This window comes from Phyllostomus hastatus, unplaced genomic scaffold, assembly GCF_019186645.2.
Source record: "Phyllostomus hastatus isolate PE091 unplaced genomic scaffold, TTU_PhHast_1.1 phas_contig_29, whole genome shotgun sequence".
Classification (NCBI taxonomy): Eukaryota; Metazoa; Chordata; class Mammalia; order Chiroptera; family Phyllostomidae; genus Phyllostomus; species Phyllostomus hastatus.
The window spans coordinates 30,324,089-30,338,138 of record NW_025333835.1 but is presented as its reverse complement, the minus strand read 5'-3'; the positions used below and the strand labels follow the sequence as shown (position 1 = coordinate 30,338,138).

At 43.6% G+C, this 14,050-nt stretch overlaps 1 protein-coding gene across 1 annotated transcript; it reads left to right on the top strand.

Moving 5' to 3' along the window:
• Positions 1 to 605: 605 nt before the first annotated feature.
• SPRY2 (sprouty RTK signaling antagonist 2) lies at positions 606 to 5,977 on the top strand. Its single transcript, XM_045839158.1, has 2 exons — positions 606 to 1,336; positions 4,199 to 5,977. Exon 2 carries the CDS (start codon positions 4,250 to 4,252, stop codon positions 5,195 to 5,197), a length of 948 nt encoding a protein of 315 aa, XP_045695114.1. The 5' UTR covers positions 606 to 1,336; positions 4,199 to 4,249; the 3' UTR covers positions 5,198 to 5,977.
• The last annotated feature ends 8,073 nt before the right edge of the window (positions 5,978 to 14,050 follow it).

Here is a 14,050-nt window from a genome sequence, read left to right as displayed (position 1 = left end):
GCAGAAGGTACTTGAAACCCGAATCTGCATTCCGTTCCTCTGGTGCACGGCTCTGAGGTGGGGGGAGGCAGTTTGTGCTGGTGCCTGGTGTATAATCGGGTTAATCCAGTAGACAAAGAATAAACCAATAGCCCTCCCACCTCACTTCCCGCTCCCCTTCCCCTCCCCCTTCTCTCCCCGTCGCCCCCTCGAGGGGGATCAGAAAAGGGGAGAGGTGGGGTTGAAATGGATTCCTAATAAAGTCTTAAAACCTGCAACTTGTTTTAAATGCTAACATTGCATGGACCGGATTAGTTTTAAATGTTCATTCCCTTTTCCTAGTGGCAGGGAGAAAGTTCCATAAATCAGCCCGAGCCTATGGCGCGTCCTCATGGCCTCTGGAGAAATCTTAAGGTCAGTGTTTCCTTGAAACTAGATAAACTGACCCCACAGTGCCCAGCCGGGCCCCGCGGGCTCCCCGCGTGACGGCGCCCGGGCAGCAGGACCAGCCTGGGGACGCGCAGGGCGGCGCGGTTGCCCTTTTGAATGCCTCCTGCGGCTCGGAGCGCTGGCGGGCGCTGGAGTGTGAGTGAATGTAGCCCTGCGGAGCCAATGAGCTGGGACCGGATGCGATATATCCTCTGGGACAACAACTGCTCTGTTCCGCCTCGGATCCACATGACGCCACTTACTGCTGCCGCGGCCGCCGCAGAGCTCCCTGCCTCCTCCGGAAAGGCGAGGGCGCAGGCCAACCACGAGCCCCCCCGGGCCGGGCCCCAGACCCTCCTCCTCCTCCTCCTCCTCCTCCGCACCCACCGCCCCCGCCTCGGCCTCGTCGCCGCGCCTCCACAACGCCCAGTCTGCACTACCGAGAGCTGCGCGCAGTAGCGCGAGCGGAGGAAAGGGGCCGGCGGAGCGCGCAGCGCCCAGGCCCCCGCGCCCGCCCGGCCCGCGGCCCCGTGCCGCCTCCGCTCAGATGCAGTGGCAGCCTCACGATTTGGCCATTTGGCTTTAGGTTCTCAGTAAGGCCGTTTTCTTTTCTCATTCGCTAGCCTGCCAGGAAAAGAGACTCGCCGTTGGCGCTTCGGCCTCCAGTTCATTGAGAAAAAAGAGGAAATACTCCGCGTGCGCTTCTGGAAAGGGGGGTCGACTACAGCCCCGAACCCCGGGGTGTTCATCGGCTAGGGACCTGGCTCCGGATTTTCCTCTCCTCGTTAACTCCTGCCGATTGCTCGGAAGTTGGACTTAAGCAGAGTTTGGAAAGAAGGGAAAAGTTTGCATCGGGGCTGGAATTATTTGCACAACGCAGGAGGAAGAGAATCCAACGGAGAGGGGTTGGTGCAAAGCCGCGATCACGGTGAGGCGCGTTCTGCCCTTCCCCTCCTGGCGCCGTGGCCCGTGGTGTGGGCAACATGGAGTAGGTGCAGCCGGACCGAGAGTGGGGTCTCTCTCCTCGGGCCTTCTATTTTCTAACTACCAGGTTCCCCGCGGGAATCCAGAGAGTTGCCCACGGGTCTGCCTAGCCAGAGGCTCGGCCTGCCTGGGCGGGAGCTGCAGTGCGCGCCTGGTGAAGTGTCCTCGACCCTATGATCCCACGCGCCCGCGCCCTGGGGGGTTGGGGTGGCGGACGGCTCTCTAGAGAGTCGGCTCCCAGACCCACATTGGTCCCGAATTCGCAGCTGAAAGCGGGAGAAAATACTTTGTATTTTCCTGGTCTCCTTTGCAGGCGCCCGCATTTCTAACCTGTTCCCCTCCCGGGAAGGCGAGTCCTGGAAGAGGCTGTCCCCAAGCAGGAGTGCGGGTGGGACCGATGGCGCACGAGTCGCTCGCCTCACGGGGGCAGCGAGACCCCGCGAGTGAAAAAAGGACAGGGGGCCGGGTGGAGGGAGTCCCTCGCCTCTGTTCCTTGTGGACCGAGAGCTCGGGGCGGGGGGGGGGACGTCGCTCTGCCTGGCACCGGGTCTCTTGCGGTTCGGAAGTGCAGCTTTCTCATTTTTCCGTTCTGCGTGGTCGGCCTGGGTCACGCTTTATTTTATTTTTGGAAGATTGGGCTGACCCAACACAGGAAGAAAGTCATCAAGCGGTCGCGATCGGTTTCCATTACCTGAAAATAGGTAGCAAAGGCGGTCGATGTTGTTGTTTTCCTTTGATTGGCTGATCTACTTTTTTGTTATTGCTGCTGTTTTTTTTAATTCGCAATCTTGTGCGTTTTTACAAAGCAGTTTCTGTGTTGGTTTGCCCCACCCTTGTGCCGAAGTCCTTTCCCCTTAATCCTTAGTCTGATCACACACTTCTTAATGGGGGTTTCAAAGAGGAAGAGGGAGTGGGGGGTTGCGAGGGAGGCCAGGGGTCAGCAGAAATAACACGTTAAAAAAATATATCTCCCTTCCCCCAAAGATGCTTCTTTCCACTACAAGTAAATCTGCGCGGAAAGTTTCCAGTCCCGGGATGTGGGTTCTCCTGTGTGCCCGACGCGTGCAGTGGGGCCCTGGAAAAGGTCGTTTCTTTAAAAAGCGACCTCTCATTTTTTGACTTTGAGAAATACTTATGTGTGTGTGCCTACATTTTTAATACATAGGCGTGTGCAAAGTGTTGGCAGTGCTTCTTTGGTCAGTACACGGTGGAGTCGCTCAGAGTGCGTGGGTTAGACCTCCGTGCCCGGGCTGTGAGTCTAAAGCAAGGCTTTCCTCCTCAAGGCGTCGGGGCTGGAAACCTGTGCCCGAAGTTCGAGGGCCTTTGCGGGAACGCCCTGCTGTGGGCTACGTGACCTCTGCTTTGGGGGTGGAGTGGCTCCCTCTCGGAACTGGAGGCAGCTCTCTGGGGTGGGGGAGATTTTAGCTGGAAAGGGAGGGGAGGGGAAAGTGCTCAAGCAGCGTCCCACCGCACGTCCTCTACAGAGGCGCCCGCACCCCCTCCCCCCTCCCCGCCTTCTCTGTGCGTCTCGAGATTGTGCGGGGTGGGGGGGGGGCAGCCCGGCCCCTGGGCTGAGTCAGTCGGCCGGGAGGAGAGTCCCTCGGGGCTCCGACTGTGTCCCACCTGCTGGAGACTGTGTTGAGCTGCTGATGAAGCCGATAAACGGAGTGAAAGCAAGAGCAACGTTGTCTTCTCTGCTTTTCTTCTGTTGGAAGTGAGATCCGGTTTCCAGCTCTGCCTTGTGCGGAATTGGGAGGCGTGTGTCACCTGCCTCTGTCTCTCTCCTGAAAATCCGAGGTTGGATAAAGGACCACTTTTGCCCGTTTTTCTTCGTTGCAGACTTAACTGGTAAAGGGGTGGTAGTTTTCAAATTATATTATAGAGAGACTGCAATTAAAGCTATTCCTTGTCAGAAGGATAGATTTGAGATGTGACACTTGAATTTTTAAAATACTTCCTGTTATCACCAACCGGTTTGTGTTCTCAACTTAGAAACGGGCAAAACATTTAAGGTTTTGACATAATTTAAGTTCTTCTGGGCAATTAGGCTGTAAAATATTTGACTTCTCAAGTTGAGAAGCTGCAAATAAGTTCTTGTCTTGTTGCTGGTGTGAATTTGCTTGCATGTGTTCTTGGCACCTAACAGGAATTGAATCGATTTGTTTTTAATTCTAAAACTTTGTGTCTACTGTGTAGTTAATGCTAGTGCATGATTGTTGTAAAATTTACAGCTATTCCTTTGGAAGGTGGAGGGAAATGCCTGCTTTTTGCGTGCCATATTCATGTGGGATTTTATAAAGCTACAGGATACTGGCTAAAATCAGGGTTTAAGTTATTTGATGTAAAAGGAGACTTGAAGTAAGAGTCTATAGGCTGATTATTGATGCAAAGACATGGCCACGATAATCTTTACCCTTTGAAATTTGGAAAAGATGTTCAGCTTTTGAAAATGTCAATTGCAATGGTTACGTTTTTACATTCCTTGTTTGCACTTTTTACATTGAACTTGAACCTTGCAAATTTTCTGTTTATTTGCCTAAGGAATTATTACTTAAGTGATTGAAATGAAGATCAGCTTTGTGTTAGTACAAATCACTGGATTAAAGAACTGTTAATAACCAGCCAAAATTGTACGTTTTGATGCAGGCATTGAGTGTGTGGCTATACTGTTAACCCCCCACAGCCTCTTGGATACAAATCCCGTTTCTTTAGGGGCAGTGGAATGTGAAGAGTTAACTCAGGTGGGTGGAGAGTGGGAAGTATCCTGAAGTGTAAATGCACTCTTTTTTCCTCTTCATTTCTGCAGGAATTCAGATGTGTTCTAAGCCTGCTGGAGTGACCACACTTCCAAGACCTGATGGAGGCCAGAGCTCAGAATGGCAGTGGCTCGCAGCCCTTGCTGCAGGCACCCCGTGACAATAGCAGACAGCGTGGGGAGCCTGACCCTAGAGAAGCCCTCACCCAGCAGGTACACGTGTTGTCTCTGGATCAGATCAGAGCTATACGAAACACCAATGAGTACACGGAGGGGCCTACCGTGGTCCCGAGACCTGGCCTCAAGCCTGCCCCTCGCCCCTCCGCTCAGCATAAACATGAGAGACTCCACGGTCTGCCCGAGCACCGCCAGCCCCCCAGGCTCCAGCACCCACAGGTCCATTCTTCTGCACGAGCTTCTCTGTCCAGGTCCATCAGCACGGTCAGCTCAGGGTCTCGGAGCAGTATGAGGACAAGTACCAGCAGCAGTTCGTCTGAACACAGACTGTTGGGACCATCCTTCTCCTCCGGGACGGTTGCTGATGGGATAATCCGGGTGCAGCCCAAATCTGAGCTCAAGCCAGGTGAGCTTAAGCCACTGAGCAAGGAAGATTTGGGCTTGCATGCCTACAGGTGCGAGGACTGTGGCAAGTGCAAGTGTAAGGAGTGCACCTATCCGAGGCCTCTGCCTTCAGACTGGATCTGCGACAAGCAGTGCCTTTGCTCGGCCCAGAACGTGATTGACTATGGGACTTGTGTGTGCTGTGTGAAAGGTCTCTTCTATCACTGTTCTAATGATGATGAGGACAACTGTGCTGACAACCCGTGTTCTTGTAGCCAGTCTCACTGGTGCACCCGTTGGTCGGCCATGGGTGTCATGTCCCTCTTTTTGCCTTGTTTATGGTGTTACCTTCCAGCCACGGGTTGCCTTAAATTGTGCCAGGGGTGTTACGACCGGGTTAACAGACCCGGATGCCGGTGTAAAAACTCCAACACAGTTTGCTGCAAAGTTCCCGCTGTCCCACCCAGGAACTTTGAAAAACCAACATAGCATCGTTAATCAGGAATGTTACAGTAATAAGGATTGTTCCTTTTTTTTCTTTCTTTTTAACACATATGCAACCAACTAAACAGTATAATCTTGGCACTGTTACTAGAAGGTTGGGGTATTCTTTGCGGTTTGCAGTGAAATGCTTTTGTCCGTGTGCCATTTTAACTGATAATGCTTGTTAGAACTCAGTTCATGGAGCTCAAAGTATGGGGTACGGAACCCGGTGACTCGCGTGTTGCATAAGCTAAAGCAACAGACACTCCTAAGCAAAATTTTTGTTTGTGAATAGTCCTCGCGAAATTTGTAAATTAGCGAACAACTTCCCCCACATTGTTTTTTCCAGAGATAATGTGCTATATTTTTGTATATACAATAATATTTGCAACTGTGAAAAACAAATTGTGCCATGCTCTATGGCACAGTCACAAAATATTATACTAATATGTTGTACATTCGGAAGAATGTGAATCAATCAGTATGTTTTTAGATTGTATTTTGCCTTACAGAAAGCCTTTATTGTAAGACTATCCCTTTGGACTTCATGTATATTGTACAGTTACAGTAAAATTCAGCCTTTATTTTCTAATTTTTTCAACATATTGTTTAGTGTAAAGAATATTTATTTGAAGTTTTATTATTTTATAAAAAAGAATATTTATTTTAAGAGGCATCTTACAAATTTCACCCCTTTTATGAGGATGTCATAGTTGCTGCAAATGAGGGGTTACAGATGCAAATGTTCAATATAAAATAGAAAATATATTAACGTTTGAAATTAAACAGAGCCATTTTGTCTTATTTTACCTTTCTTTTTTTGAAGTGAAAGAAACCACATTTATCATTTCACTTATCTACGAGATTATTTTTAATCTTATTGTTGCTGCTTTTAAAGTACTGTGGAGATTTGATAATTTTTGGAGGTAATTCTAGCAATCAGAAGTAACTGAGGATTTGACACACCTGTATTAATCATGAGAACTTATTTTGGTTATATCATTGCTCTTACTCTTCCATCTGCTTTTGTGGATTTGCTGTCTTGCCTTTGTTTTGCAGGTTTGTTTGTTTTGTAATCTTCATTAAGGAGACTTTCCTAAAAGATTAATGACTGGGCTTTATTTATATCCAGTATTAAGAATGAGGGCCAGGAAGCTAATTCAAGACCAGGGAAACAAATTTGTTTCCACCAATGTTTATGGAGTGTCCTCTGTGCATCAGGCATGCCGTGTGCACATAGAAATATGTACTTCTAAAGGAGGCAGAAATGTTTTCTTCACTTGGCTGACCATGGCTATGCTTTTTCCAGTCTGTCTGGTTTGACTCTCAAGATTTGTTTTATCACCGTGATACCGAATTCCTTATGTTAGGAAAGACGGGAAACAGAGCGTGTTTTTGATTCGGGTCCAGGGTATTAGGAAGTGTCATCCTATATATATTGACCTAATAATTCAAGCTCAAGCAGGACAACTTGAGAGGGCCCCGTTTTGTGTAATCAAACTACCCTGAAAAATTGTTAAATTTTACTCCTGGGGGAAGCGATGCAGCGTGACAATAAGTATGTGTTTGCAGTTGTCTTTAGGGAGCAAACACAGCAAGCTCCGACAAGCCCATCTTGACAAATAACAAGGATTTTTTATTTGAATAAGTCACTTGATTAATTAGTCACTTTGTGGCTTATGACTTTTTTTTTTCTTCCAAAAGCACAACCTTGGCTGCCAAGAATCGCCGGAAGTCTAGGAAATGATTTACTTGTCATTATTGTTTAATCTCTCGTTTCCTGTTCTGAGGCTCCTTCTCTTTAGTTAAGAGGTCTCAGCGTGCAGGTTGTCTTATTTATTTTTTTAAACTGGCTTTCAAGGAACTATATCGCCTCCTAAACCAACACCTTGCTGTAAGAACCTTCAATTTCCTCTAGACTTTTTCCAAAAAACACAAGGTTAAATTAATGTAGAAATGATTTACTCTTCAGTTTCAACTTTGGGGTGCTGAATATTACGATTCTGATACTTTTAAAATTTAACCCTTAAACTGGTCTAAGAATTAGGATGTTCAAAAATTGGGCAGGGTTTCTTATTTATTGGGTGGTTTGCAAGATTTGTAAGGCACAAAAAATCTGACTTAATTCTTGTGTTCATCAAAAAGTGCTCTCTTTACCGATTAAAGAAGTAAGAAAATGGTTTTCACTGTAGAAGCCATTTTCCAACTACCCCAGAGGCAAGCGGGTGTTCACTGAAGAGGTGGAGAATCCATCGCCCTGGGCGTTGAATCGGGGCCTTGAGGGTGTGGCCTAGGAATCAGCATTTTTCATCGTTCCACTGGCGATCACACAGTTTGAGGACTGACTCAGGAAGTGCTTTCTATTTTTTTTTTTTGATGGAGTCCAATATAAAACAATTCACTAGGTTGAATGTAGAACATAAAAGAGGATTTGGTGTAAATATTTATGAAGTCCTAATGAAAATTATTTAAATGGGAAAACTGGATTCCTCCATAAGATTCCAACCAACCTATTAAATGTCAAGTTTATCTATAAGCCAGTATGGCATTCATTTTCAGAATATGGAAAATTAAATGTTTATGCCTAAACATTAAAAACGGGTGGTGTTCTCCAGTGTGTCAAAGTGTTGCAAGTCATCTCACTTGAGATACACAGGAATAAATAACCACCTCAAGTTCTTAATCTCTAAATTCATGAAAATACATGATTCCGGTGAGTTGAAAATCAGTGCCCATTATTTTGATATGGTGACTGCTAAACATTTACAGAAATTTTAACTGTATTTTTCTGGTGTCTTGCATTCTTATTTTTTTAGAAACCTGCACATTCTCTATATTTAGGTTCATTTAAGAGTGATAACTTGACTGTTACTTAAAACATTCAGACATGTTTTGAGGAGAATTTTTTTAAGGCCCTTCCACATTTCTGCCACATTGGAGCACCCTCTAGGGATTGTCTGTGAGAGAAGAAAGCAAAAACAGTGCAGGTACTCCCAACCAAACTTGCAAAACTTCTTCCTCCAATGTGCATGTGCCTCAGGACTGCCCGCCTCTAGGCTGTGTAAGTTAAGAAACCAATGACGTCAGAACAGTGTATTTGCCCTTTGCACAGTGCTGTGCGGGTTCTGAGCGGCAGTTGAGGGGTCTGATGTCATGTATTAACTCTTTGAGCATCTAGGTCAAAATTCAAAGGTTTCATAAGTTCAGAGTTTCACTTCCAGTTATATCCATAATGGTCATTGCCTTCCTCTTCTGTTCGAAAGGACCAGAATGTGGGTGCAACCGTATCAACGTTGAAAATTGTTTAGTGTTTAGTGTAGCTCAAAAGCAAGAGTGTCATCTTGTGTAGAATATTTTATGCTATGTGAGTCAAGGAAAATAAAAATAGAACATGACTAGTTACATCAATACTGTATCAGTGTCCATTGTTTGGTTTTCATTATTAAGGCAAAAGTGATTTTGATTAGGACTATTGCCTCATCTCTCTGTGACATGCTAAAGGTGGTCTCCATTGATTGAGACTAGAGCAGAATTTTAAAATAAGGCCTATCTTATTTGGCCTAATTGGTCATCAGAGTGAAGTTATATATCTGGTTTGGCCATTCATGGGAGGGTAAAACTACCATAAAAATACACGTATATCCTACCGTTGGGTTTCATTTGGACGCCACACCACCATCCTTACGTCATGGGAGACAACCATGTGAATACCTCTAATGACAGCGCACCTCTGCTCAAAATTAAGTCCAAAATATGTAACTTGCAACCAAAAAAGGAAAGGGAGGTAGGAATAGAACAAATAAGAAAAAAAAGATCATCACTTAAACCTTTATCTATGGCTGCCAAATTGTTTCATGTATTTATTTAAAACTGCATTTTGGTTGATAAATTTTAAAAGTCTTATTTGGCAACTAACTTTTTTTTTTTTTAGATAAACGATTAAAAGAGATTAGCATGAAGCCTGTTGCCTTGACCTCTGGACTGGCTAGATGAGGCATGGATGGCTTCATTGTACCATAAAGGAGTTTATTTCTCAAAACAGTTCTAATACACAGAGAAGAATAATTTGGCTTAATACAAGGACCACTAGGAATGGAATTAGAGCACCAAAATAATTTAGCATTTTAATTTAACACATTTTTTGGATAGCTACTCCTAATGAATTACGGAGCTAGTTGATATAATGCAAAAGCAAAGGGTTAGCAACCCTAGTGCATGACAGGACTTACAAAGTAAAGGCACAAGCAAGGTGCCTCGAAAGTACAAATATCAGAAACATGCCTGATACATTTTTAGTCATGGATTTGGTCTCCAGGTCTCTGCAATGGCTACTGCTATTTAAATAACCAAAGAGTTTTTACTAGGAGCCATACAACAGAACTCACATTACTCGTGAAATAACATTGTCCACCATGCCAATATCCTAAATTCTACATGAAATGTAGAGATGTTTGGTTAATATTCGGGCAGCTATATTTTGCTATGTTTATTCTTAAAGGTTCATGGCTCACTAACACCTTTCCCTAAAAAATATGGGTTAAACAATACATTTTAAAGACACTCAACTAAGAAATAAGTTGGAAAGGTCCATCTATTCTTGCTCTTCCAGTTCTGCTGGAATCCACCTCGTGTCGTTAACCCATAGTTTCAGCCTGCTTCTGTACACAGAGTACAATGAATGCTTGTGAAGAATGAATTGGACATAATCAAGGTGAGAAAAAAAGTGTGTGATAGTGTGAAAGGAAGTGGTTGAACTTTGGAGCAATTGTGTCCTTGCCAAAAAACAATGCCTGAACCCTGGGCTGTTCAGGTCCATGTGATTCTCAAAGCCTACTGACCATCTCCAGCTCTTAAGTTAATACAAGTTACGTTTTGAAGTGATTTTATGTTCTAAATAGCATCTGGTTTATTGACTTGCATCAACAGGGCTTACAGGAAAGCAGGGTTCTGGTAAATGACATATTTATATCACCCTGCATTTCCCCCAGTTCTTAATAGGTTCAGTGCATCCTTTGTAGTCCCCAAGCCTGGCTCTAAAGTAGGCACAAATCAGCCCTCATAACGGGCTCGTCATACCAGAAAACTCTTCCTGACATGCCTGTTAGAAAGTCATCCTTATGAATTTAGAACAGCTTTTAAGGATGTGTATCTAATGGTCACAGCAGACATTATAAAGCCTGGGACCGAGGGGCCTAGCATACATCAAGCAGTAGCAGCAGATACAGAGCTTCGAGATGCATTTAGTAACTGCTGTGTTGGCCAGCTGATGGCTAGGTGTCCTGAGAGATGTTTGTCTCTGACTCATCATCACTCTGCTGGCGAGGAACTGAATCCAGCAGCATGAGCTGCCACACAGTCAACGTTTGCATTCAGGTCAGATGGCACCTGGGTTCTGACCCACACCATTAGGATAGAGCCTAATCAATTAGTTCCAAACATTGGTTAACACTGTACCTTTAAACTTTGGAAATGGATTTTTTATGGACTCTCAGTGTGATTCTAGTCATCTGTGAGAAGTCAAGGGATAACCCAATAATGTGTCTTCTGGGTCTTTTCCCTGCCAAATGGACCATCAAAATGACAAGCCCAGAATGCATTTACCTGTCGCCGACTTAATATTTATTGTGTACCTTTGGCATCAAAGATGTTACCGTAAGGGATCGGGAAAGCATTCACTGGATCTGTGGCTGTGCACCAGCAATTTGAGAATGATGCTAATAGCCTTTGGAAGCTAATAATCTGTGACTGGCGGCATCACCCATTCCTGTCCTGGACAGTGTGATCCCCCAGGAGGGCATCTGGCAAGGTCTCAAGACACTTAGTTTTCACTACTAGGGGTGGGAGGGAAGGAGCTATTGGCTTCTGGCAGGTACAGGCCAGGGATGCTGCTAAACATTCTACAACACCCATAGCAATTGTTCAGCTCAAAATGCCAATACTGCTGAGTGTGAGAAACCCTGCCATGGAGGAAACTGGGGTGAGTAGTGGGGAGAATATAATGCATCTTTCTGAGCATATGACAAGGAAGGCTGTCAGCTGTATGGGGGAGAGGGAGGTCAAGAGCTGTGGGGAGATCACTGTAACCATAACTTTCGAACTTTCTGAGTGCTAAGCCTCTGAAATTCTTCTAGTGGGAAGATGCTCTACCTTTGTAAATATCTAGATACATTCAACACACCTGCTTTCCTTCAGTACTTCAAGTGCATGAGCTTTGGAGACAAGCCCCATTGCAAAGGCCCGCCTCTGTCACTGACTGTGTAGCCACAGGAAAGTCACTTCTCTGAGACTGGTGTCTTCATCTGATAGCCAATTATCCCTGAGCCAAAGGCTGTTGCGAAGGTTGAAGAGATGTGTGAAATATCAACCCTTGTGACTGGTACAAAGTAAGTCATAAAGAATATGTAATCACATTTTGTGTGTCAGCTGATTTTCTTAAACCTCAGGTACAGTGTTTTTAAGTAAAATTTTATTTTTCAAGCACATCATACACTCAATATTATTTTGTATTAGTTTCACGTACTCATCATAGTGTTTAGACAATTATACACTTTACAGAGTGTACCCTTGATATTTCCAGTACCCACCTGGGCACTATTGTAATGACCATGTAATAGTCATTGCACTAGTGTTGACTGTACTTCCTATGCGGTACTCTGCTTTCTGTGATGATTTCCTAAGTACCAGTTTGTACCTCAATCCCTTCATCTTTTTAATCCAGTCTCCCAACACCCCTCCCCTTTGGCAACCATCAGTATGTTCTCTGCATCTGTGAGTCTTTTTTTATTTTGTTAGTTTTTGGTCTTTAGATACCACTCATAAGTGAACTCATATGGTACTTGTCTTTCTTTGACTGACTTATTTCACTTAGCATAATACCCTCTAGGTCCATCCACGCTGTTGCCAATGCTAAGATCTCATTCTTTTTTGTGGCTGAGCATTGTTTCATTGTATATGTGCACCATCGCTTTCTTAACCATTCATCTGTGATGCGCGCTTGGATTGCTCCCATACCTTCGCAGTTGTAAATAACACTGTAATGACCATAAGGGGTGCATATCATATTTTGAATTAGTTTGGGGGTTTCTTTGGATATATACCTAAAAGTGGAATTGCTGGCTCATAAGGCAGTTCCACTTTTAATTTTTTGAGGGACCTCCATTCTTGTTTCCACAGTGGATGCACTAGTCTGCATTCCCACAAACAGTACAGGAGGGTTCCCTTTTCTCCACATCCTCTCCAACATTTGTTGTTTGTTGATTCATTGGTGGTAGTCATTCTGACAGGTGTGAGTTGATATCTTGTTATAATTTTAATTTGCATTTCTCTGATAATTTGCGATGTTGAGCATCTTTTTTTATGTCTACTGCCCATTTGTTTTCCTCTTTGGAGAAGTGTCTGTACAAATCCTCTGCCCATATTTTAATTGCATTTTTTTCTTTAGGGTTGAGATGTATGAGTTTTTATATATATATATAAATTTTGGATATTAGCCCCGTATCAGATATATCATTGGAAAATAGCTTCTTCCATTAAATAAGTCGTCTTTTCATTTTGTTGATACTTCTCTTTGACGTGCAAAAACTTTTTAGTTTGATATAGTCCCTTTCGTTTTTTGTTGTTGTTATTGTTGGTGGTGGGTTTTTTTTTTTTCTATTGTCTTCCTTGCAGAAGAAAAAACAGCAGAAAAAATTTTGGTTAGAGAAGTGTCAGGGATTTTACTGCCTGTGTTTCTTTCTAGGAGTTTTATGGTTTCAATTCTTACATTTAGTCTTTAACACATTTTGAGTTGACTCTTGGGTGTGGTGTAAGGTGGTCTAGTTTCATGTTTATCTTGCTTATATCGTTTCAATTTTTTAACACCACTTATCGAATAGACTTTCTTTACCCCATGATATGTTCTTGCCTCCATTGTCATATATTAATGATCACATAGACATGAGTCTATTTCTGGGCTCTTTATTCTTTTCCATACTATGGCCTTTATTCTTTTGATTACTATGGCCTTGTAGTGTAGATTGATATCAGGTAGCATGATAGCTCTAACTTTGTTCTTCTTCCTCAAGATTTTGTGGCTATTCGGGGTCTTTTGTGGTTCCATGTAAATTTTGGATGATTCATTGTAGTTCTGTGAAAAACAACATGGGTATTTTTATAATTGCATTGAATCTATGCATTGCTTTGGGTAATATGGATATTTTAATGATGTTAATTCTTCCTATACATGAGTATGGTATATGCTTCCATTTATTTGTATCTACTTTTATTTCCTTCTTCATTGTATTCTCTTTTTTTAAAAGATTTTATTTTTATTTATTTTTAGAGAGGGAAGGGAGGGAGAAAGAGAGAGAGAGACAGAGAGAAACATCAATGTGCGGTTGCTGGGGGCCGTGGCCTGCAACCCAGGCATGTGCCCTGACTGGGAATCGAACCTGCGACACTTTGGTTAGCAGCCCGTGCTCAATCCACTGAGCTACGCCAGCCAGGGAGAACTGAGTTTTCTTAGCCTTCTTCATTGTATTCTAATTTTCCAAGTACAACTCTTTTACACTCTTAGTTAAATTTATTCCTAGGTACTTTATTTTATTTTTCATGCAATTGTAAATGGGATTGTTTTCTTAATTTCCTTGCCTGATAATTTGTTATTAGTATATAAAAATGCAATCAATTTCTGAATGTTAATTTTGTATCCTGCTACTTTACTGAATTTACTTATCAATTTTAGTAGTTTTTTTGTGGAATCTTTAAAGTTCTGTTTATACAGTTTCATGCCATCTACAAATAATGACAGTTTTGGTTCTTCCTTTCCAATTTAGATGTGTTTTTCTTTTCTTCCTTTTGTCTGATTGCTGTGGCTGGGAC

What these genes read in the sequence shown, in the direction of transcription:
- SPRY2 (XM_045839158.1), top strand. Translation starts at nt 4,250, where the DNA reads ATGGAGGCCAGAGCTCAGAATGGCAGTGGCTCGCAGCCCTTGCTGCAG.